Here is a 22,745-nt window from a genome sequence, read left to right as displayed (position 1 = left end):
TAGGTACACAAATTACCAAGTCATTCATCAGAAACGACGACACCTGGGTTTTGACACCAAATGTGATATGATGCAGCTAATAGTACCCAGGAAGTACTAAGAACGGATTTTGCCATTACTTTCATTTCAGTTGACCTTTAGTAAAGATTTTCAAATTGCTGATTCCTCAAAAACTGGCACAAAAGTATCAAATAATTTCTCTCCCATAACTTGTTGTCCGCCAAAATACATACATCCACAGTAATGATTTTTAAGATTTCCTCTTCACTTAGTAACACAACGTCATGTGTTTTATCGAACAACTAATCAAGCCATTTCAAATCTGTTCCTGCAGTTACCTCAACGCTTAAACATTACTTACCACTATTCATCCCATCACCAGGATTACACCTCACCATAAATATCAGTCATCATTTCAATTGCATACATTCAGCAATTGCATACATGCAGTAAACTTAGTGTGAAATTACATATATTGCTTTACTATGATATCCCATTATCATTAGCTAACACTTTCAATTTCAGAACTTTTTCCAGTCACATTGATTTTCACGTATCTAACATATATTTTGTTTTCTGTTCTTTCAGAAATGTGCATGTATTATAATACTAATAACTTTATCCTAACATTCATCGTACATTGTGTGTGATATATCAATCACTGTTTCCGCTTCAGTTAGACAAATAAATTGCCTGGAAGACTTTGATAAGTTCAACTTGGTTTCATCCTGTATACAGCTCCTGCTCTAGATCCATGTGAGAGTGATCCATGTTACAATGGCGGAACCTGTGTTAATCAAGTAACATCGTATAGGTGTGACTGTCTGGATGGTTATATAGGGTCAAATTGTCAGTTAGGTAAGTGTGTTTCAAAACCACTGACTCTATGGCTACTTCCTCTCAGTTGACTACCCTTAGATATATGTACCATGTGTATGTTAAATTCATGTACGCTTTTCATGGCATATGCGGCAATGTTAATGTTAACGTAGACGTGCGCAACTCCTGTCTCTGCAGATAATCTATGTAATGATGTGATTCGTATATGTTCAGAATATTAACTTGTTGATTGATGTTCTCTGTGTGACTGAGTTTGATAAAAGTGATACAACAGATATGACAACAAATTATCTTTAAAACTGTACTGTTTTGTTCATATCTCAAAATATGCTCTAAGCACTGCGTCTTCGTATAATAAATAATGCTTTTCAGTGACAAAGAAATTCCATTCCAATTTATCAAAAAGAAGTATGATTTTGTCAGAATATATCGTAGAAAGTACGATACGTCATCCAGATAGCTGTCAGACGTTTGCTTCCAAAATGTTTGCAGTGCATAGGATCGCGGTTTTTATAGCTGATCTTAGCTTATTTGCCAATGTTTGGCATTTGATATCTACCATTAATAACATATAAACATTTCCATTGCCTGACCATCATTGAAATGCACTCACTAATTATGAATTGTAGTAATTTAACATGCATAAAATAATTGAAAATTAACATTAATTAGCATAATATTCCTGTTAAGATTTCTGAACTTATTGTAATCGTACTTCATTCTTTACTTATAAATGAGCGTAAACACCCCCCCCCCCAACCTCCCCATTTTCTCAGTCAAACATGTAGAGTTTTCTAATTGTAACGACATTTCTAAACTAAAGGTTTGGTCTATGTTGAGAGTGGTGTTCAAAGGATAACATCTAAAGACAAATTTGGCATACATATCCATTCTGTAAAAAGCCTGATTTCATACAATGTTATGTTATGTTATGTTATGTTATGTTATGTTATGTTATGTTATGTTATGTTATGTTAACTCAAAGAACAAAAAAATTAAAAAAATATATTTCTTTTTAAAAAGTGCCAAATCAAGGTGTAGTACAAATCCAGTATAAAATCGTTAAAGACGTGTTTCTTCATATAGAAAAGTTGTTGGCATATGTCAATACCGTTTTGTCTCTCGTATATGTATTAAGACCTGTCATTATTTTTTGTCATTCATTCAGTAAATCGTCATTGAATGCCTTGTATTGTCCCGTTCCATGTCACAACCCCCTCACCACTATATGTTCACCTTGTTCACCCTTTACTAATCACCTTGTCTTGTAGTATCTAACCCCTGTGTGCCAAACCCCTGTTTCAATGGTGGGGTGTGTTCCCAGACTTCTCTAACTACGTATCGATGTAATTGCATCAATGATTTTAGGGGAACTCGTTGTGAAATTGGTAATTATTTCTATCAACGTCATTTCGTTGGTGATTTTGCATCCTTTTGGTGTCGGCGTTGAAAAGCGTATTTTCTTACATTTACAAATTCAAACATAATTTTGGTATTTCTCTACATAGCCTTGATCTTGTCAACATTTTCGTCAAACATGTTGATATACTCAAAATGCTCGCAGAGGCTTCCGCAAACTTTGCAGTTTCTCAAAAAGTTTGACGCCTAAATATATATTGTGCATACCTTCTCACTCCATTGCAGGAGCAAATATTGGTTCCCTGGTCATGATATTCGCATTTGTTTGCGTGCTGAATATCAATTTCGGTTTAAAATGTTGGCGTTCAGGAAGCAAAAAAAGTAGATAAGACGGTCCACAAAATAATGACACCATTAAAAGAGCCCGTCTGTTACTTATATCTACTACTGATTTGTTGTAATTTTTATAGAAGTCAATCCATGCGACGCTGCCCCTTGTCTGAATGGGGGCTCGTGTTACAAGGTTACGTCGACAAATTATGCCTGTGTCTGTGTTCCTGGATACACAGGGCAAACTTGTCAAAATGGTAATATACAATCTCATGTTGTCTATACTACTAACTGAAAACGGTTCTTTTCGTGGCGATACATGACGAATTAATATTTATGTACCTGTAGTTATTTACGTTCTGAAACGTCAGGTCAATTATAAAAGTTTTGGCATGAAGTGGTGTTAGATCTGTAATTGATAATGTATTCTCTAGCTTTAAAAGATTTACACATGCAAAAATTGAAAGATACCTTTTTTGTTCAATACTGACATTTCGTTAAATGAACTGTGTATAACTTAGTTGCAGCACCAAAAGAAGCGTTTTCACCCCTTCACTCTAACACACCGTGTGTTGTGTCTCTTCTTCATATTTTCCTCCCCAGTCTATCATATTCACATAGTCTATCATATTTAACATCACTTATCACAAGTAGAGGTTTGAATATCACTATAGTATCATTCACACCAATACATGAGAGTTGAAAACTATACCACTTTACTAGTAATGCTCCCTATAGAAAACTAAGTGTGGTTATCCTGTTTGAGAACATCTATAGACTTTAATCGAAATACAGTACGGTCGGGAAAATAATCTAACAATGAGTGGTGATGGAATACATAATTTGACATCACTTGTGAATTGTTCACTGCACTTAGAGAAGACATAGCTTGCCTTTCAATGTACATAAAATGCAAATGCAATCCAGAGGTGAGAGACTATCAAAAAGGGCACGTCCAATCTTTCAAATATGTTTATACGATTTATCATGGTTAGTTTATTCAACCCATTGAACCTTTTATTTCTTTGTAATCTTCTTAAAACCTGTTTTGAGGTTATTCTTTCTTTTTTGAAAATATGAAACTTTTATTTCAGCGTTAACCCTTTTTGGCATTGGCTGTATGATGCATCTTTTACTTGCTTGCATCTCATTAATACCTGGCTTACATTTATCCTTTTGTGTTTTTTTTTCTATATTCGGATAAACCTTTCTTAGAACTAGGTACTATATGCGACTCAAATCCCTGTCTTAACAATGGTACATGTATTCCTTTGAATAACCAATATTTATGTGGGTGTGAGTCTGGTTACAGTGGATATCACTGTGAACATGCTGGTAAACTTTTCAGATTTGATATAATTGTTAGCATGACGTAACCTTTGTTTTAGCATGTACATCTCTCGGTCACTCCCTACGTATGTGTATGTCAGTGGCAAGGTATTACAGACACGCCCACTAATAATGGTAACTATCCAGACAGGTTATATGTGATGGATCCGTCATATGCATCATACAATGCATGTTTTTCTTTCTTTACTTGAAATTCTTTTTCCCAAGCAAATGTTCTATTCTTCAAAAGAATACGTTAACAATTTGTTCAATTTCATTACTTTCTCTATATATAAGTCTAGAATAGTATGGTGCGATTGTTTGTTTTAACATTTGTGAATACCTATGTGACTTTAAAATGTACTGGTCTTGCATATGCAGTTTTCATTTCTGACAGTGGCATTATGATATTACAGATATATATGTACAAAAAAGTTTGAAACAAGAAATTCAAAAAATCTTAAAACTTATACTTATTAATATATGATTGGATTGTGCTAAACTTCAAGAAATGGAAGGAAGTATCACTGCCATGAACGAAAACAAAGCCAAACATAACAGAAACCTGGGAGACTTATCACTTAATGTTACAAGCTTAGTTTCGAATACGCTCTATTACATATATGTATTGTGTTTAAGGGAGAAGAACTTCGGTGATTAATTGGGTAAACCAATGTCTAACGTAAATTGATGTAGTAAGCTAAGGTTAAAAAATATCTACTGAGACTAATGCTGATGGGTAATTATGTATAGGTTGCACAATCATAAATGCATTTGGAATATTATTTTAAAAAATGAGAATGTGTTTTGCATTTTTCAGCAGTTTCTTTAAAATCATTTGAATCTTCAGTTGAATGTCTGTTGTCACTACGTACTCTTGTAAAAACGTATGTTTTTCAGAGTTTTATCAGCATATTTTTTGTGTATCACTATCATAATTTGTCGATGAATGTTCTCAATCATCCAGTTTTGAAGTTAATAACGAACTAATTACAATCCATCCTACTAGCCTTACTTTTGTTTTGAATGGCAACCATATGTCATTAGATGATCAGTCAGCCTGAAGAAGTGTTCAGAGTAGGGTGCAAAACGATTGCCATTCAAACCAACAGCAACTCCAGAGGGATAGATTGTAATTACTTCGTTATTATCTATCATAACTTGTACAAAACAAATATATACTGATTACGCTTTTTAAAAACTATACATGAGAACATAAAAAACTCATGATCCATTGAATGTTGTGAATGTTATCAAAACCATTCAATTCTCTTTTCTGTTGGATAATCATCACACAAATGTAAAACAACCTTTTCACGTATTTTGAAATACACCGAATGCATTTATGACAGTGCCAGCTACACTATGATTCCCCTGTTAAATAGACATCAAGTCAAAGACATTAAGGGTTAGTTTGGTTATTCGGATTTTCTTTCACTCGCCATTACCGGGAAAATATGTGGAACCTTTTATTATCTTTGTACACATGTTATCGTTAAAGAGCAACTGTTTTAAAATTTACGGGGTCCCACGCTACTAAAGCTAGCCAGTAACTTGTTACGAAGCTTTGTTGCTGGGAGGATTTATTTTACAATATTTTAGAAAGAATTTTGCAGAGAGAAAACGCTCGCGTCACTTAATTAGTGAATGAGATGGGACATATAATTGTCAAAAAACCCAAAAAGAAATTCATCGAGACATGTTATCTGACGACCCCTGGACTTTAATGCCCATTACGAAACGAACTGTTATTCATTAAAATAATTTCGTTTGAAATCCGAATAACCAATACGATCCATATATGTCCGTGTCCTATCTCTTAATTGGTCGGTTGGATTGGTCTGTTATGTACAGTTTATAAAACTAAGTTGAGGTATTTTTTGAGTTGTGTGTTATATAAAATGGCGCTTAAGCCATTCGTTAACTAATTTTCATCTTTGACCTTCGATCTATTTTAAATCACACTTGATCCTATCCTACCTCTTTGAAAGGCTTTTTCTACCATAGCTCACTTAATCGCCATTTTTCTACAGCGAATCCATGTTATAGTAACCCTTGCCAGAACGGTGGACAGTGTTCAAGTTTCGTGGCATACTACATATGCACCTGTCCAACGGGATACACGGGCACAAATTGTGAAGGTACCTCTATATATCTTTGATTTGTACATTCATCAATTATTTTTGAGTTAGGAAACAACAGTAGTCCTACACTCAGTCGGTATTAGTATGTTACTTGAGCATAAAATGAAATGACTTTGAACACACAAGATAAGGATATGTTTTGGAATGAGTGTTCATCTTTGCTGCAATTCTTTAAGAAACTTGTACATGAGAACTTCAACATGTGACGCAAATCTCAATGAAAATACGCCATTTTACTAAACGGATGGCATTGTGGGTTGTGATTTGTCTTTACACAATATTGTATGGCTTTTTCGGAACAAAACGAATGTTTCATTATGATTATGTTGTGTTAGATTTAAGTTGCTATTTTTCATAATTGCAGGTGCAGACCAGTGCACCGTCAATCCATGTCTGAATGGTGGCGCGTGTTTGAACTTAGGAAACGCATACGTTTGTCAATGTGCATCGGGGTATACTGGCACCAATTGTGAAAACGGTATGTATTACAGTCTTTTATTCTCGCCTTTATATTGACATCAACCCCATGTAAAGCTCTAGGTATGGTGGGTTTTTTTAGTCCAGGTTCATTCTGTTGGTTTTACAGAAGAAATTACGGCAAAATGTTACGTACACACTTAAGATTTCCCAGACTTTTCATTTTAAACTCATTTTCCATGTATTTTCGTCAAAACTTGAAGTTGTCATCCAATTTAAGTGTTTCTGATGGAAAAGGACAAAACCATTTACATATAGACTGACAACAAGAAGGGGGTAATTTGTATTGCTTTTCACAACTCCTGTAAAACCACAGACAAGTAAGAAATTTCTTCCTTGTCTATTGTAAAACGAACAAATCTCAGTGTTATATTGGCGTCTACGGTAGAATTTCCTCATCCCTTTCTCCTAATTTATCATGCATGTACATCATACTATGTGTCCCTTTCCTACCCGCTCAGATCCATGTAGCAGTAACCCCTGTCTAAATAATGGTGCGTGTCAAACCCTCGGTGGTTCGTATTTTTGCAACTGCTTTAACGGATGGTCAGGATCTCGATGTACTCAAGGTATACTTTTTTAAAGTATTAATTTTTATGTGTGCTTTTCTTGAAAAAAAGCATTCGTTAAACCAAACTGTTGAAAGAACTTGATGAGTTTATATTAAGGCACTTGATTATATCCCCCCCCCCCACACACACACCTGCACGCCCACTCACACACACATACACACACACACACACACACACACACACACACACACACACACACACACACACACACACACACATATATATATATATATATATATATATATATATATATATATATATATATATATATATATATATGTTGAGGGTAGAAGAAAATCAAGTCGGGTTTTTCGTCTCTACAAGCCTGTTTCGTGAGTAAATCACTCGTCAGGAGATGTACATCAACATATATATATATATATATATATATATATATATATATATATATATATATATATATATATATATATATATATATATATATATATATATAACTCGGTGAGTATCAATCTGCTATAAGACAGTGCTCTATACCGCAGTGGCAGAGCGTAATAGTTTTGGTAGTACTGGAACTCTTTCTTGGGTGTAACTCGGAGTTTCACGCATAGTGCGATCATCAGACACTCCATCAGAGTGTCTGATGATCGCAATATGCGTGAAACTCCGAGTTACACCCAAGAAAGAGTTCCAGTACTACCAAAACTATATATATATATATATATATATATATATATATATATATATATATATATATATATATATATATATATATATATATATATATATATATATATATATATATATATATATATATATATGCGATATATTTATTTTTAACTTTTATTTTTACAAGGTGGTCCGTGTAGTAGTAGTCCGTGCCAAAATAGCGGGATTTGCATCAATGGTGTGTCGTCATATACCTGTAATTGTCCATCAAACTATATCGGCACTAGATGTGAAACACCTAGTAAGTATGGAACATATTCAAGTTTCTCCAATACACCTTAGAGAATCGCATGTAAGATTCCATTGCCATTGAAGTTGCCAGTGTACAATAAATGAGAAAAACTTTAAATCACAACCAATACATATCATTTTCCGTACATTTTATTACGTTTAAATATTAATTGAAATAATTCTGTTTTTCACAGGCACACAGAAATGTTGTATTGCTAGATATAGTAAGGCTAACATGCAAGATTACCTTGAGAAATCGCATACAAGAAATACTTGCAAAATATTCAGAGAGTGTAGACTTTCATATTGCTTTTAGAAAAAGTAAATTAAATGCACATTACGAAATGGGGACAATTTTTGAAATCGATATCTTAAGAAAGGTTTCCGAATACAAAATGTAAATATTTCTATTCATAGAAAGAGTTGCATATTTGTAATAAGCCCAAGAAAAATGTCATTAAGTACAAAAAAGATTACTTTGAGGACATGTATATTTTCATTGAAGGTTGACAAATTTGAAGTCACTTTGTTACTACCAAACCAGAGTGAGTATAGAGTTTCAGTGGACAACATGATGTGTGTACATCTCACACAAGACATTTTTTGTGTACAAAGACAATGATAGCGTGCAAACATATATAGTGATACATTTTATCTCACTGTGAACACGACAAAATCACCTTTCTTAAAACAAGGAAGATTCAAACACGAAACTATTTATTAGTTATTAAAGTGAAATAAAATGTGACATTTATGCGCATGCGCGCTATCAGTGCCTTATTTTGATTGTGTAACTCGTAACAGAAAACGTTACCGGCCTGCGATGTGAAAAAAAAAACATAGTGCCGCCTTATTGAAACTCTGTAGTCGTTCTGGTTCAGTAGTAATTCGAATTCGTTATGAATTAGACCATACTGTACACCCTCTGAAATATCTGGTTTGAAAAGTAGAGAATGTAACTTTGAATTAATTAGAGTAAGCGTTTTTTACTACACCACTGTAGTTGTGTTGCATAATATGCTTGATATGAAAATGACAGACGACTGCTATGATATTGTCTCCACCCTTTATTAACTTGTTGAACATTTTCTTCATTTTCTCCTTTTAGTTTTCAATCCATGTTCTCCAAATCCATGCACTAATAGCGGTACATGTAATGTCGTTGGAACCTCCTTTTCCTGTTCATGTCTGTTTGGATACAGCGGTACATACTGTGAAATAGGTAGGTGGTACTCTTGAAACACCTCACCAAGAGCATTAATGAGACGTCGTAAAAGGGACAGTGGTATAGGACATTGGTAAGTTATAACGAAAAAGCGTAACTGTCGTAAAAGGGACAGTGGTATACGACAATGGAAAGTTATAAAAACAATAAAGCTGATAAGAATCATAACTGAAATAAAGGAATGAAAACATTGCTCTGACGGTGTAAAAGTATGATTCACAATTCAGTATTATAATTAGTCCAATGAAAAGATTACATATTTAAGTAGCGTGCAGTTTAAAACTCAAAAATTATACAATATTAATATTCCATTATCGCTAGCCGATTTTTTTAAAACTTCGTTTCGACATATTTGTATGCTGGCACAAACTGTGATATAGGTGTTTAGAACAGTTCACAGTGTTGTTATAGTTTCAGAATATACATGCACTATTTGTGGAACATCGGACCATACATGCAAAACTGTATTTATTTGCACAGGCCACATTTCAAGTGAATAAGCCAAAACAAAGATGGCAATGCTTAAAATGAAATATAATTATACTTCATTTTATTGTAGACACCCTAACAATTGAGTACATAAACCCAACGTCAATTCTTGTTAGGCCTAACATAGAATGCGGTAATCTGAAATGTCCAGTCAGTGGTCCGCTTATATAACCACTCGGTACTCGGTACTTTCAAGCTAAGAGAGTGGTCGAGGCAAGAGGTAATTTATAATGGTTTAAATAGCATCTGGGGGGCAATCTATCACTCCTAATGATACAGTGAATAAGTCTAATACTTTGTTCAAAGCTGCATTTCATAACACTTTTCTTAACGTTCATTTTTCTCCGTTTTTTAGAAATTGATCCATGTGACAGTAGCCCATGTCTGAGTGGAGGAACGTGTGTAAAAGTCAATAGCGCTTTCTACTCATGTAGATGTGTTAACGGTTATTATGGTACCAACTGTCAATATAGTAAGTCCTGTCCACATTTTTACCAATAGGGAACTTGCAAACCCGCCATGTTGAATGTTACATCATGGGAAATGTGATCATAAATACTAATCAATTAGTATTGTAAACAGTATTGCTACATTGTTTGTAACCACAAATCAATTCATATTTACTCTGACCATTGTGGGAGGTTTATTTTATCAGTAGCTCCAGATTAGGTCTTACGATAAGCACAGATAATCCCATAGTCCTTTGCGTCTGAGCATGCTCAGTCTGGATTGCAAGTTCGAATTCCCTATTGGATTTCCATACCTTCTACCGTAATGTGGAAGGGAGACCACAGTACAATGATGTGGGAACTCGGGAAACTGCATACCTGATTACCAACCTTAAGCCTTTAGAGACAGACGTCCTATTTTTTAGGATTTAATAACATAGACTTGCTAGAAACCAAGTTAACAGAAACCTTAGTTCTCTGAACGATGCATTGGGTTATGAGGTGCAGTGTCATTTGGGTCTAGCGGAAATGCATAGTGAACCAATAAATATGAATGTTAGCTCATGTCACACCTGATGCAGTCAAAACACATAAATTAGTATGTAAGAAATCACTAATATTCAAGCCAAATCCGACTTCAAGGATAATATCTAATCGACCCATTGCATAACTTGGTAAAAGTGTACTACAATGTCAAGAAAACCCTCGGTACGCCATCAATTGTGCTGACAACGCCAGTTTGTGGCTTTGGTGCCATTGAGATCACACATCGACATCAACATTATGTTGAAAAGCTTAATCGAGGTATTTTCGTCAGTATAAAATCAGCCTAAATATTTAACTTTAACTTTAAACTTTACTTAAAAATAGAGGATAAGGTCCATATTTTATTATATTACGAACAGTTTATACTAAAAGACAATGTCTTTGCTATTTCAGGTGTTAACCCATGTGCTGTGTCAGGCCGCTGTGGCACCAATGGAATCTGTGAAGTTATTACACCCACAGAATACAGGTGTAATTGTCGGGGTGACTACTCTGGTCCTACTTGCGACGACCGTAAGTTTCTTCTTCAGATATTTATGGGTCAAAATGAAAGTTTTTTAATTTTGTTTAGACACAGTCAACTCTTGAAAATACACACCCGGGCTTCTAACAGTAAGAGAATGCCATTGAGCGCTTACATGAATTTAACATAGCCACATTAAAGTCGTTGTAAACCATTTTCCGTATTTCTTTTGCAAAGCAAATGTTATACATTATATATATATATATATATATATATATATATATATATATATATATATATATATATATATATATATATATATACGCAATTTCATGAGTTATATCGATCTCATCACATATTCAAGGATGTCATGTCCAACGTGTACCCTTCATTCATATTTATTGCAGTCCTTAACGTGTGTGAAAGTTCCCCCTGTTTGTATGGTGGTTTTTGTGACAACACCGTGGACAGCAATGGATTTGTGTCCTATCAGTGTGCCTGTCAAACAGGATACACAGGCGATCGATGCCAAACAGGCAAGTATTTAACAAATAAATCTGGCACCATTTGATTGCATCTTCTTTAATTACATGTTTGAATAACATAATATAAATCTTCAAACCAATGCAAAACAGGAAAGCAAAGTACGTTGTCCAAATACTCTAGTGATGATAGGGAGACTGAACAAATAGTAGCCCAAAGAATTTATATATACCTACTGTAATTTCCTCAGCTGAGTGAAGTGGAGTGGAATAGAGTAGTGTGTGGACCAGGAGTGGAATAGAATAATGTAGAATAGAGTAGCATAGAGCAGTGTAGAGTACAATAGAGTAGAGAAGTGTAGGTGAGTAGTGTAGCATAGAGTAAGGTAGAGTAGGGTAGAGTAGAGTCGAATAGAGTGGAGTGGGGTAGGGTAACTTCAAGTTGGTTGGTTGAGTGAACACACGCACACACAGACACATACATACATACCTACATACCTACCTACATACATACATACATACATACATACATACATACATACATACATACATACATACATACATACACACACGCATGCATGCATGCATACATGCATACATACATACATACATACATACATACATACATACATACATACACACACACGCACAAATAAATAAATACATACATACATACATACATACATACATACATACATACATACATACATACATACATACATACATACATGCATACATACACACATACATACATACATACATACACACACAGAGACAGACAGACACACACACACACACACACACACACACACACACACACATTGTACTGACTCCTGTCTGCTTTACTTTTCTTCACAGTGATTGTAGATCCATGCAGTAGTGAACCTTGTAGAAATGGTGGTTCTTGTTACAGGAACAGCGACTCGTCAGCCTTTGTCTGTTTTTGTACATCTGGATGGGACGGCGATACCTGTGAAGAAAGTATGTGATTTCAAGGAACATTCCTGTCGGGCTTATTTCCACCTTCAGTTGTTAAATGTTATCAACTTTTAAATATGATTTTGAGTGATACAATAGCACCTTACAGTAATTTACTCAACTTTGAAATCATTCGGCAAAGAATCTCTATACTACATATATCTGTATTTGGCTATTTTGAAATTTCCTGCAAGGGTTTGTTGGAAAAATAGTTTGGTTTCTGCTTATGTACAAGCAATTTCCCGCTAAAATGTTAAACAAAAAATCGCGGTTATCTGTAACTCGAGGAAATATTTCATTTTATTTAAAATTCAATTCTTTTCAATAATTACTAAAATATTCCTAGTTATTCAAACATCCTAACAGTTGTGTGTAGGTGAAAGACTTAACTCTATTAGACATCTATTAGACATAAAGATTACTTATGAGATTTTTAAGAGGGCACATGCCGAGTTTGTACGTTTTGGAAGCCATTTTCACTGCATATTCAAAAAGTACCCACAGTATTCTACATACTGAATCACTCATAGCCATTTATGTAAGTATTTTCACTTGACTAAAACGTTTATAATCTCAGCTTGTTCCACTTTAACTCTGATTAATGACTGAATGCATTGACCAACCATATTTTTCTCTAGGTACAAGTCCTTGTAATAGCAATCCCTGCAACAACGGTGGAACGTGTGTTGCGACAAACTTCAACAATGCCTACCAGTGTCTTTGTCTGACCCAATGGACTGGAACAAACTGTCAATCAAGTATGTGAAGCATCATTTATTGGTTTACAGTTTAAAGGAATCTTCATTTTTAATATATTTGACTTCAGTTAGTGACATGTAGGCAGGGTCCCTGTGAATTTATTGATCTTTAATTTGAAAAGCTAAACATGGCATATATCAGCTGAAGGGGTAGCTCAGCTGATTGAAGAACTTATATATAGGTACCCACAATGTCCACTTCTGACTTTGTGCCTTGTGAGCCCTTTTCTGTCGCCTGTATTTGATTCCGTCTTGAAATATTTACGTTCATCTACATAAAAGTCTTATTTGAAAGTTTCAGCCTTACGTAATCTGTCAAGTCTGGTTTCAAAAGTCTGACATATTTGGTTGAAACCTCAGAACCTAGACTATTCCATGGATCCAACCTTGTGAACCAAACGAGTAGTTCTTTACACGCAGTCTAGCAATTTGCTTTATCAATTTGGGCTGTTGTTTCCTGAGTCCATTGTTTTGTGTAACATGATAAAGTTTGATACTTCAGTGTCATACTTCCCACACAGACCAGTATACAACTCAGTGTTATCCCGACTTGTCGATATTACACATAGGTATGTTAAGCTCTGTTTACCTTTCCGCGAAAGATTTTAGAATGATAAACCTGTTTGATTTATTTCTCCTAGGCGCAAATCCGTGTTTGAGCTCCCCTTGTCTGAATGGTGGAACATGCCAGAACATCAATTTTGTGTCATATTCATGTACTTGCTTAAGCACGTACACAGGCTCAAGATGTGAAACGAGTGAGTCACATTTACATATTTATGGTTTAGTATATAGTTATGATAAGGATGCCTGGTCGTGGGCGAGGCTGTGAACGTCATGTGAACATAACTACCCAATCAAAACTGTTCTCGTCATTCACAGCCTCGAACTCGACTTTAATCTTTCAATGAAAAGTATTAATGATGGCGTGCATGTTGAATTTTTCAAATCTTTCCTAGGGATACCACCGTGCTCAACCAATCCATGTCAAAATGGTGGTACATGCCAGGCTCTGGGAACCAATGCATACACATGTAGCTGTCCATTGTTTTACACAGGCAATAACTGTGAATTCTGTAAGTCTGTCTGCTACCCAGCTCTCGTGTCTCGTTTTTTTTTTCGTTTTTCGATTTCGATTTTTTTATGTTTTCTGAAGTTTATGTACGTTCTTTGTGTCTGTGTTCCAATTTCTGTGTCATTACTTACCACATTTTCCTCACAGATAACGATCCATGTGCAAGAAGGAGAAAACGGGATGTGCTGTCATATGAAATCTCATATGAGATCACGGAGCAGCAGTGTTATGGCCTCATGACCCAATGCAAAGACATAGGTTTGCAGACTACAATTTCCTCTGAATGTTTACTAACAAAAACTACATCTCTTTTCACTCAAAAGGGCACAGTCTGTAACTTTATGTTTCCATGGATACTTGTTACATTTTGAAATACATCGTATGCCTTTGTTATTCCAACATCTAGAACATGTCAATCACCTAGTAAAGCTTTCAACCAAAATTCTTATATGATTATAAAAGTGTAATCGATTATGACATACGTTTTGGGATGCCAACATATTCTCAAAAACACCATGTGCTTAATACCTATGCCTCCCAGTTCTTATTATTTTTCATTCGATAAGTAATTTTGCTATTATCACTCAGATTTTCTTCCCAAAGCATTTGAAATTGGTGCATATGAAATAGCTGAATTGTGCACACTAACTCGAAAATGTTGCCATGGTTACAGACTGTGCCACTATTAATATATGTTTCAATAACTGTAATTGTGTGATATGTAAATTCTAACGGCATAAGTGTCGAGCACACAATATTCCATTCTAATTGGCACGTTCATGACTTGATTTCAACAAAAATTGGCCATGCCTCGCCTTGAAACAAATGACTAATTTAACAAAATTATTATTGTGTGCTTGACTGCTTTAAGATATTGTATCAAATGCTCCTGTCCCAATTTAACATCCTTCCAATACCATACTGTAGTCTATTACAATTTCTGTAGTTGGTAAATATATAAATACAAATAATCTATCAGTCCATTAGTAGGTATATTTTTAATCGATCACTCATGGAGTTGACATACTATTTTAGACCCATACATTGACAAAACATATCGACACCAACAACAAACTATAAATTAAGTATGCAATCATTTGGGATTTATTTGATTTCATATCAACTTTTTTCTTTGCTCTTGCCCACTATGCTCTAAAAAAAGGAAAAGTAGCATATTTTGGGAAAATATCTAAAACCATAATGCAATGTATGAGTCTTGAAACGTCTTAAAGAAACTCACATTTAATTTGAAAATCTATTCTCACTTCAGTTTCTCATATGTTTGGCTCAGAATAGCCTTTGACGACAGGATACCGTTGTATTATGTTTTGACATTTGCATATGTGTCTTCTATCAAACTTTGTTTTGTGTGTCGTGTGCTTAAATGATGCACATACCCCCCTCCCTTCTATGCCAGATTATATGTAACTTCTTCATTATGCACATATCCTTTTGCTTTTATCCTCTGTGACTTCTCTTAAAGGCTAATTTCAAACTCCTTTGATTTTTTTCTACATTTTAAAAATATGCGAATTTGATTATTATGTGGAATATATATATATATATATATATATCTGTATTCTAGTAATCAAAATGGTCACGAATTGTAATCTAACTTTGTACATTGATGTATAATAGTCATTCCCACAAGTTTATCACAGTAAGCTTTCAAGCGTTCAATTATCACTTTTCTTTCCACTGTAAACACTTTCACCAGAATCCTTAGTTGTGTTAAGTTTTAATACAAGCCTAGGTTGTCTTGTTGGTCTAGAATAATCTAATTAAGAATATTTTAATCTTAAACTTTCTTTTTCTTCAGAGTCTTTGAATAATCACTTGAATTTTAATGCATATCACTTTACTTTGCAGCCTTTGCAGACTGGCGCGCACTTTACTAGCACCACAACTTGCTTTGCGCATTTGTTATTTGTGTGTTAACATGCATCTGTCATTTCTTAATAAATAAATGTGTAGTTTTATATTAACTAACAATATTCTGACAATGGCATATATTTAATTTTATATTCACAATTTTTGTAATACTGATCAATGTATAAACACTCCAAGGGTAGCAATAGTTGGGAGTAGATTAACTTACACTTTACTGCTGTGACTGAACGCTCTGTGGTACAGCGCATTGCAGGCTTCTGTTCACTTGTTCTGTTTCATACAACCATGCAGAAACCAATAACACACTGCGCATGCTACACTTTAAGATAGCAAGATTGAATTAAAACATTTTCTTGCTACATTTTGTCAAAATGAAATGTTCTAACGTGCCACTATGCAGATATCATGTAAACAGTGACGCCGGTGTGTCTGAGTGTAGTGCCAGTTTGTTCAATTCAGACTGAATGTAGAAAAATGAATATTGCTATCTTAACGTGTAGGGTATACTGTAACCTGCAATGTACAGAACAATTGTTTCTTGTATCAGAGCACTTCTAAAAATTGACACGGGCAACTGCATAGGTCTCTATCTTTTAAAGTCGATTTTCATTGCTGGCTTCAATATACAAGAACAATAGTAACTTTAGAATTGCACAACAGAGTCACCCTATTCACCCTAATTTGAGGACATTTTCTTACCTACATAATATTATATTATTTTTAATAAATATCTCAAACATCTATACTGAGGGCTTAACTCTTACATAAAATAATTCATAGATGCACAACGAAGACTGGTACTTCACGAAATGCCAGGACAAACTTGTGACATGTTAAATGCAAGAACATCTTCTTGTATTTAAAAGTCAATATTAGCACCCTCCATCAATCGCAATCTTTGTTGTAATATGGTAACTCGTTTTTATTCACATTTGCGTCCTTTATCATTGTTTACAGTTCAACAACCTTGTAGTAGTAATCCATGTAGTAATGGTGGCACCTGTTATAACGCTGGCTTCAACTTCTATTGTGAATGTACAGCACTGTACACAGGAACTAATTGTGATAGTCGTAAGTATCGAGAGAGAGAGAGAGAGAGAGAGAGAGAGAGAGAGAGAGAGAGAGAGAGAGAGAGAGAGAGAGAGAGAGAGAGAGAGAGAGAGAGAGAGAGAGAGAGAGAGAGAGAGACAGAGACAGACAGAGAGAGAGAGAGAGACAGAGACAGACAGACAGACAGACAGACAGACAGACAGGCAGGCAGGCAGGCAGGCAGACAGACAGACAGACAGGCAGACAGACAGAGAAACTGACACAGACGAGCACACACACAGACACATAGGAGACAGACAGATACAAATGTAGACACAGGTAAACAAAGAGTGGACGACAGACAGGTGCTCACTCAAAGAACAAATGACAATAACGGTAGTAAAGAGAGGTCAACCAAGTTCAATACATCAGATTTCAATCAGATTGATATGCAAATAGATAAACATTACCTTATTGGGTGTCTATAGTAGTGATGTTGCGTAACTGCAGGACACCAAATAGTATTGAAATGATTATATTTATTACATACTTGCAAAGTCTATCATCCCGTCTGTATTTACTCTACAGTTGTACCATACGATCACTGTGAAACCAACCCATGTCTGAATGGTGCAACATGTGTACAAAAGATAGGAGATTACGAATGTGTTTGTCAATATGGTTATGCTGGAAATTTATGTCAACAGGGTAAGTTTGTCTGCAGGAACAATGCTTATTCATATGTCGGGTCTTAGAGCTAATACTAAACATTGAAGCATCTGTTCACAAAGGGAGTAAGCTTAGAGGGTAGATTGTTCATGACATGTGTAAGGTATCGGTAAGAAAAAGACATAATTTCATGAAGAACACAGAATTTTGGAATACATGTACATCTTTGGGGAACTGACATGTTCACTTTTAACTCTCATTAGGATCAATGCAATTGTTCGCTTTATAAGTTAATTGCTTCAACCCCAGCTTGAACTGTTTATACAGGCATGTTTCTGTCACAGGCTGTTTGTGAAACAAAAGCTTTCTCTGTAGGCACCTGGGACAGCACCTGGAGGGAACTATCGATCTAATGGTTTTGATTGTCCGTACCTATTTGCATGTTCACCTGCCACTAGCTAATCAGTATGTTTTATGATATGTAAACACTGCTAGTACCGGGATAGAATAGAAATATGGTAGTAGTGCGTTCACGATCAGATCAGAGCTAGATTCCCGTACTCTTCATGATAATCAATAAGACCCTGACCAAAATGTATATATCTGAATGGAAAATTCACGTTTTTTTCAGATTCAAAGTTGACTGATTTCGCGACTTTACAAATAGGTGATAAATGTACACCACTTTGCTGTGCACTTTTATCAAATACTATATGTGATTTATGTCGGCCATATTTTGATGTCCATTATTTGTACAATCACCAAGATAATACTGAAGTTTAAAATTTCCATTTCCGAGGCGCGTACTAACTTAATTTTGACCATCAACGCGATATGACTATCAAATCATATCAATATTTCTTACCTGTGTTAAATACTCAATGTCCATAAACATAGCATATCCGCAATGCCATGTTCCATACCATATGCGTCGGAATGGGGTCACTATAACGAGTCAGCACTCATTACATAATTTAGTCATAATATCTTGTAGGAAAGATAACACGTGTAGGTAAAGTATCAGGGTCTGCGTTTTATCGTGCTGCCTTCAATACGGCAAATTCCTCCATGTATAAATGGTGTTGTTATAGATGTGTCGTCAATGGAGAGTTATTCTGAATTTTGATAATTCAAACAAAGATATTTTCAATTGAGCTTTATCCAATGCATGTTAAACCCTTTCCAATTTTATGCATGTTTTCTCCTTTTTTTTTGTTCTACCCGTATTTTTTTTAGAAATAAACCTATGTGATTACAATGAATGCTTGAACGGTGGAACTTGTATCAACCACCACACAACATTTGAGTGCGCATGCTCAGAAGGCTATACTGGCATCATTTGTGAGAGAGGTATACCAACTTTTTAAGATGCGTTTTGACTTTCTTGCTAATTTAGAGGGCGCCATTTAGATTGATGGGTCAGGACCAGCATGTATATTCTGTTAATATCCTTAGTTATTTGCTTTTTACCTAAAGTTGCCATTTTACCCAAATTGCTCAAACGTGGCAGTTTGGAATGAAACAGTTGCAAGTGATTGATTCCTTTTTGTTTGTTTGTTTGTTTGTTTGTCTGTTTGTTTGTTTGTTTGTTCGTTCGTTGTTTTGTCCGATTGTTTTTGTTTTGTTTATGTGTGTGAGTGCGTGCGTCGTCCAAATGCATCACAATGTGTTTGTTTGACTGTCTAATGATAACATTACCGAGACGCCCTCCTAATTTTTATATTACCAATATATTTAACACTATTGAATATATTATTTCTTTCTATTAGCTTATCTTTGAAAAAAAATTCCTCCTAATGCTAGGAGAAAATACTAAAGAATGAGCACCTTTTAAATTCCAACACAAAACGTGCATAATTTGACAGATAAATTCTATATCAGTGATAGAGTGACATGCACTTTTTCTCTATGTAGTCACCGACTACTGTATTAGTCAACCATGTGAGAACGGGGCTGCATGTACGCATCTTGGGTCAACCTATAGATGCGAATGTACAGATGGATGGAAAGGAAGCAATTGTCAAACAGGTGGGGCTATTTCACTTACATACAAAATCTGACTCTTTTTCAGGAAACAGTGTGGGTAATATTTTTGGTATAACAATGAAATAAAATATGAAAGAGAATAGGTTCACTCCAACATTTTCGTGTTCACATCTAGTAGGGTTCATTAACTTGAAGATGTATGTAGATGTGCGTGTACGTGTGTGTGTGTGTGTGTGTGTGTGTGTGTGTGTGTGTATGTGTGTGTGTGTGTGTGTGTGTTGTTAATATTCCAGACACTATATATAAAGTACACACGTTAATATGTGTTGCAGAAAGTTCTTCATTGGATGTGATGCTTATGAATTCCATTGGTTGCAGGCAAATTGGAGGGATTCTGTTATGTCGTATGAGAGCACTTACATTTCAAAACCTGGTTATTTTGTGGTCTGTGTACAAATGTGTATAATGACCGAACAGGGCCCTGTGAATAATGTAACATTTGATCAAAGTGGTAATTTCATAATAATGAATTTGATACTATGTTCTGTCACAGAAAAAGACGAGTGTGAAGATGGTCCATGCAAGAATGGAGCAACCTGCTACATCACGGACGAGACTTACGCCTGTATTTGTGTCACCGGATTCAAGGGAAGAAATTGCGATGTTCGTAAGTAGATATTTACCTTGCACCCAGAGTTTTCTTAAGGATCATACATTGCGATTTAATAATAATGATTTAATATTAACTCAAACAAAACATAGGAAAATGTTATCTCATGGACATCATTAATCAATTTCCATATACTTGGCATCACTGCAATTTGTGCTATACCTTTAACATTAGTGACTTGAAATGACGTGTTAGTAGGATGAAGAGCTCAGCTGGTGGACTTTAGAAAGGTTAGTACATACGTACTGCAAACGGAGTCAACGTCCTGACGATCGAGATCTACTTCGAGAGTCTCGCTCTCAGCTTAAACATTTGTCTGCTCAATTTGGGCAAAATTGTAATTTTTTTTAATTTTCTTATTTGTTTTTCTTTTCCAGTTCATACATGTGGTGAGCAAATCCAGATGCCAGAATCCGGACAAAGAACTCTGACCTCGTCAAATTTTCCATCCAATTACTATAGCAATGAGTACTGTGAATGGCTTATTACGACAACAGTAGGAAAAACCATTATGGTTATCATCGAAGAGTTTTCAACTGAAGACCAACATGATAAACTTCTTATTGGTACCGGTCAAATTGTCGGCGATTTAGCAACGGTAATCGACCCGCCAGGAGAGGCCATGACTGGTCAGCTTAGCCAAACTATGGTGATTGAAACAAAGTCAAACTCCGTGTGGATGGTGTGGGAAACGGATGGCGGCAAGACTAGGAAAGGATGGGAAATAACTCTTCGTAATATCATCCCAGGTAAGTGCAAGACGACAATTATGTTTTACAAAAAGCCACTTCAGATTGATATTAAAATACAGGGGTGGATATAGTTGTCTGGCAGAGCTACAGAAAAAGTTTGTCCTGTAAACAAATAATCCTATGCAATCCTTGTGGCTACATTCATGACCCAGGATTTCAACATGACCCTTTAAAAATGTAATTTCGTCATAGATTGACCTAATAAATGCAATTCCAAAGGACACAGTCTTTAACTAGCTGTATTGTCTTAAGGGTGACGTTTTAAGTGAAAACATTGATTAAACTTTTCTAATATAATGTTAATGTCAGTTCACGCCTTCTGTAACATTACGAATCTCGCCAGGCATTAAAAGAACAGTTATATAGTAGGAATTTCCTCGACATCCTTATACATGTAATGCCTACATCATCAATATATTTATAAGCTACATCTTAATATGGGGTTGGAGTTTAGTCAATTACAAGTAATGGTTAAAATATGCTTCAGTAAATAGAATACTGTGAGGCAGCAAATTGTGTATTATCTTGTGCTCTTTTAGATATGCTGACTCGTGTTTGGTTACCGGTAGACCACTAGGAATCCTGGTGTTTATAATTGTGACCTTTAGCCAGTAACAAAAATTACCCTTTTCTGTAAAAAAAAATAATTCCGTTCTGAAGAGTGTGTTCAGTGAAAAGATACTGAGCCAGACTTACTGTGAGATTTAGGAAGTCAACAGTAGACAACTTCTGATCACTTTGCCTTTCCGGGGCTGTGTGGTGTAAAATAAAATAAACTGCCCTATTTCCTTCACTTAGCAGGAACGGAGTGTCATTTCAACCCATGTAAAAATGATGCCAAATGTGTCTATGGCACCAATAATGCCGCCCTCTGTGTGTGCAATACAGGTTTTACTGGACAACTTTGTCAAAATGGTGAATATTTTGCATGAGTTTTGAATAAATTATCAATACTCAAATAAAAACGACAAGTTATACATTGCTTTGTAGTATTATGTATGGGTCTACTTAAAGTGGCCATATGGATGAGAATTTGGTATTTATTTTGGATTTTTATTTGATAAAACAGCTTCACCATATTTTTCTACTTGGGAAAATAATGTGAAAGAACATATACCAAGTCCATGTTTATAACTCAATACATTGCAAAAAGATGCACAAAGTGTAAAAAGTTTGTTATTGTACGTACAATAACAAACATTTTACACATTGTTTAATGTTTTGTCATTTATTGAGTTATGAACATGGACTTGGTATATGTTCTTTCACATTATTTTTTCAAGTAGAAAAACATAGTGAAGCTGTTTTATCAAAT

The 22,745-nt window shown here is 35.1% G+C and overlaps 1 protein-coding gene across 2 annotated transcripts in view; it reads left to right on the top strand.

The window, feature by feature from the left end:
* LOC144446007 (uncharacterized) overlaps positions 1 to 22,745 on the top strand; it is an 83,396-nt gene that overhangs the window by 53,576 nt on the left and 7,075 nt on the right. For both annotated transcript variants that reach the window (XM_078135675.1, XM_078135674.1), the window contains 23 exons: positions 739 to 858; positions 2,112 to 2,228; positions 2,670 to 2,786; positions 5,892 to 5,999; positions 6,367 to 6,480; positions 6,941 to 7,048; positions 7,866 to 7,979; positions 9,078 to 9,191; positions 10,039 to 10,155; positions 11,072 to 11,191; positions 11,549 to 11,677; positions 12,482 to 12,604; positions 13,240 to 13,359; positions 14,001 to 14,117; positions 14,319 to 14,435; positions 14,582 to 14,692; positions 17,282 to 17,395; positions 17,942 to 18,061; positions 19,259 to 19,372; positions 19,937 to 20,050; positions 20,562 to 20,675; positions 21,056 to 21,427; positions 22,229 to 22,345. In XM_078135675.1, the coding sequence (XP_077991801.1) occupies positions 739 to 858; positions 2,112 to 2,228; positions 2,670 to 2,786; positions 5,892 to 5,999; positions 6,367 to 6,480; positions 6,941 to 7,048; positions 7,866 to 7,979; positions 9,078 to 9,191; positions 10,039 to 10,155; positions 11,072 to 11,191; positions 11,549 to 11,677; positions 12,482 to 12,604; positions 13,240 to 13,359; positions 14,001 to 14,117; positions 14,319 to 14,435; positions 14,582 to 14,692; positions 17,282 to 17,395; positions 17,942 to 18,061; positions 19,259 to 19,372; positions 19,937 to 20,050; positions 20,562 to 20,675; positions 21,056 to 21,427; positions 22,229 to 22,345 (2,931 nt within the window). The remainder of the gene's footprint in view (positions 1 to 738; positions 859 to 2,111; positions 2,229 to 2,669; positions 2,787 to 5,891; positions 6,000 to 6,366; positions 6,481 to 6,940; positions 7,049 to 7,865; positions 7,980 to 9,077; positions 9,192 to 10,038; positions 10,156 to 11,071; positions 11,192 to 11,548; positions 11,678 to 12,481; positions 12,605 to 13,239; positions 13,360 to 14,000; positions 14,118 to 14,318; positions 14,436 to 14,581; positions 14,693 to 17,281; positions 17,396 to 17,941; positions 18,062 to 19,258; positions 19,373 to 19,936; positions 20,051 to 20,561; positions 20,676 to 21,055; positions 21,428 to 22,228; positions 22,346 to 22,745) is intronic.

Source organism: Glandiceps talaboti, chromosome 14 (assembly GCF_964340395.1).
Source record: "Glandiceps talaboti chromosome 14, keGlaTala1.1, whole genome shotgun sequence".
In the NCBI taxonomy this organism is placed as follows: Eukaryota; Metazoa; Hemichordata; class Enteropneusta; family Spengelidae; genus Glandiceps; species Glandiceps talaboti.
The sequence above is the reverse complement of the archived record's forward strand: the minus strand, read 5'-3'. Positions and strand labels throughout refer to the sequence as shown.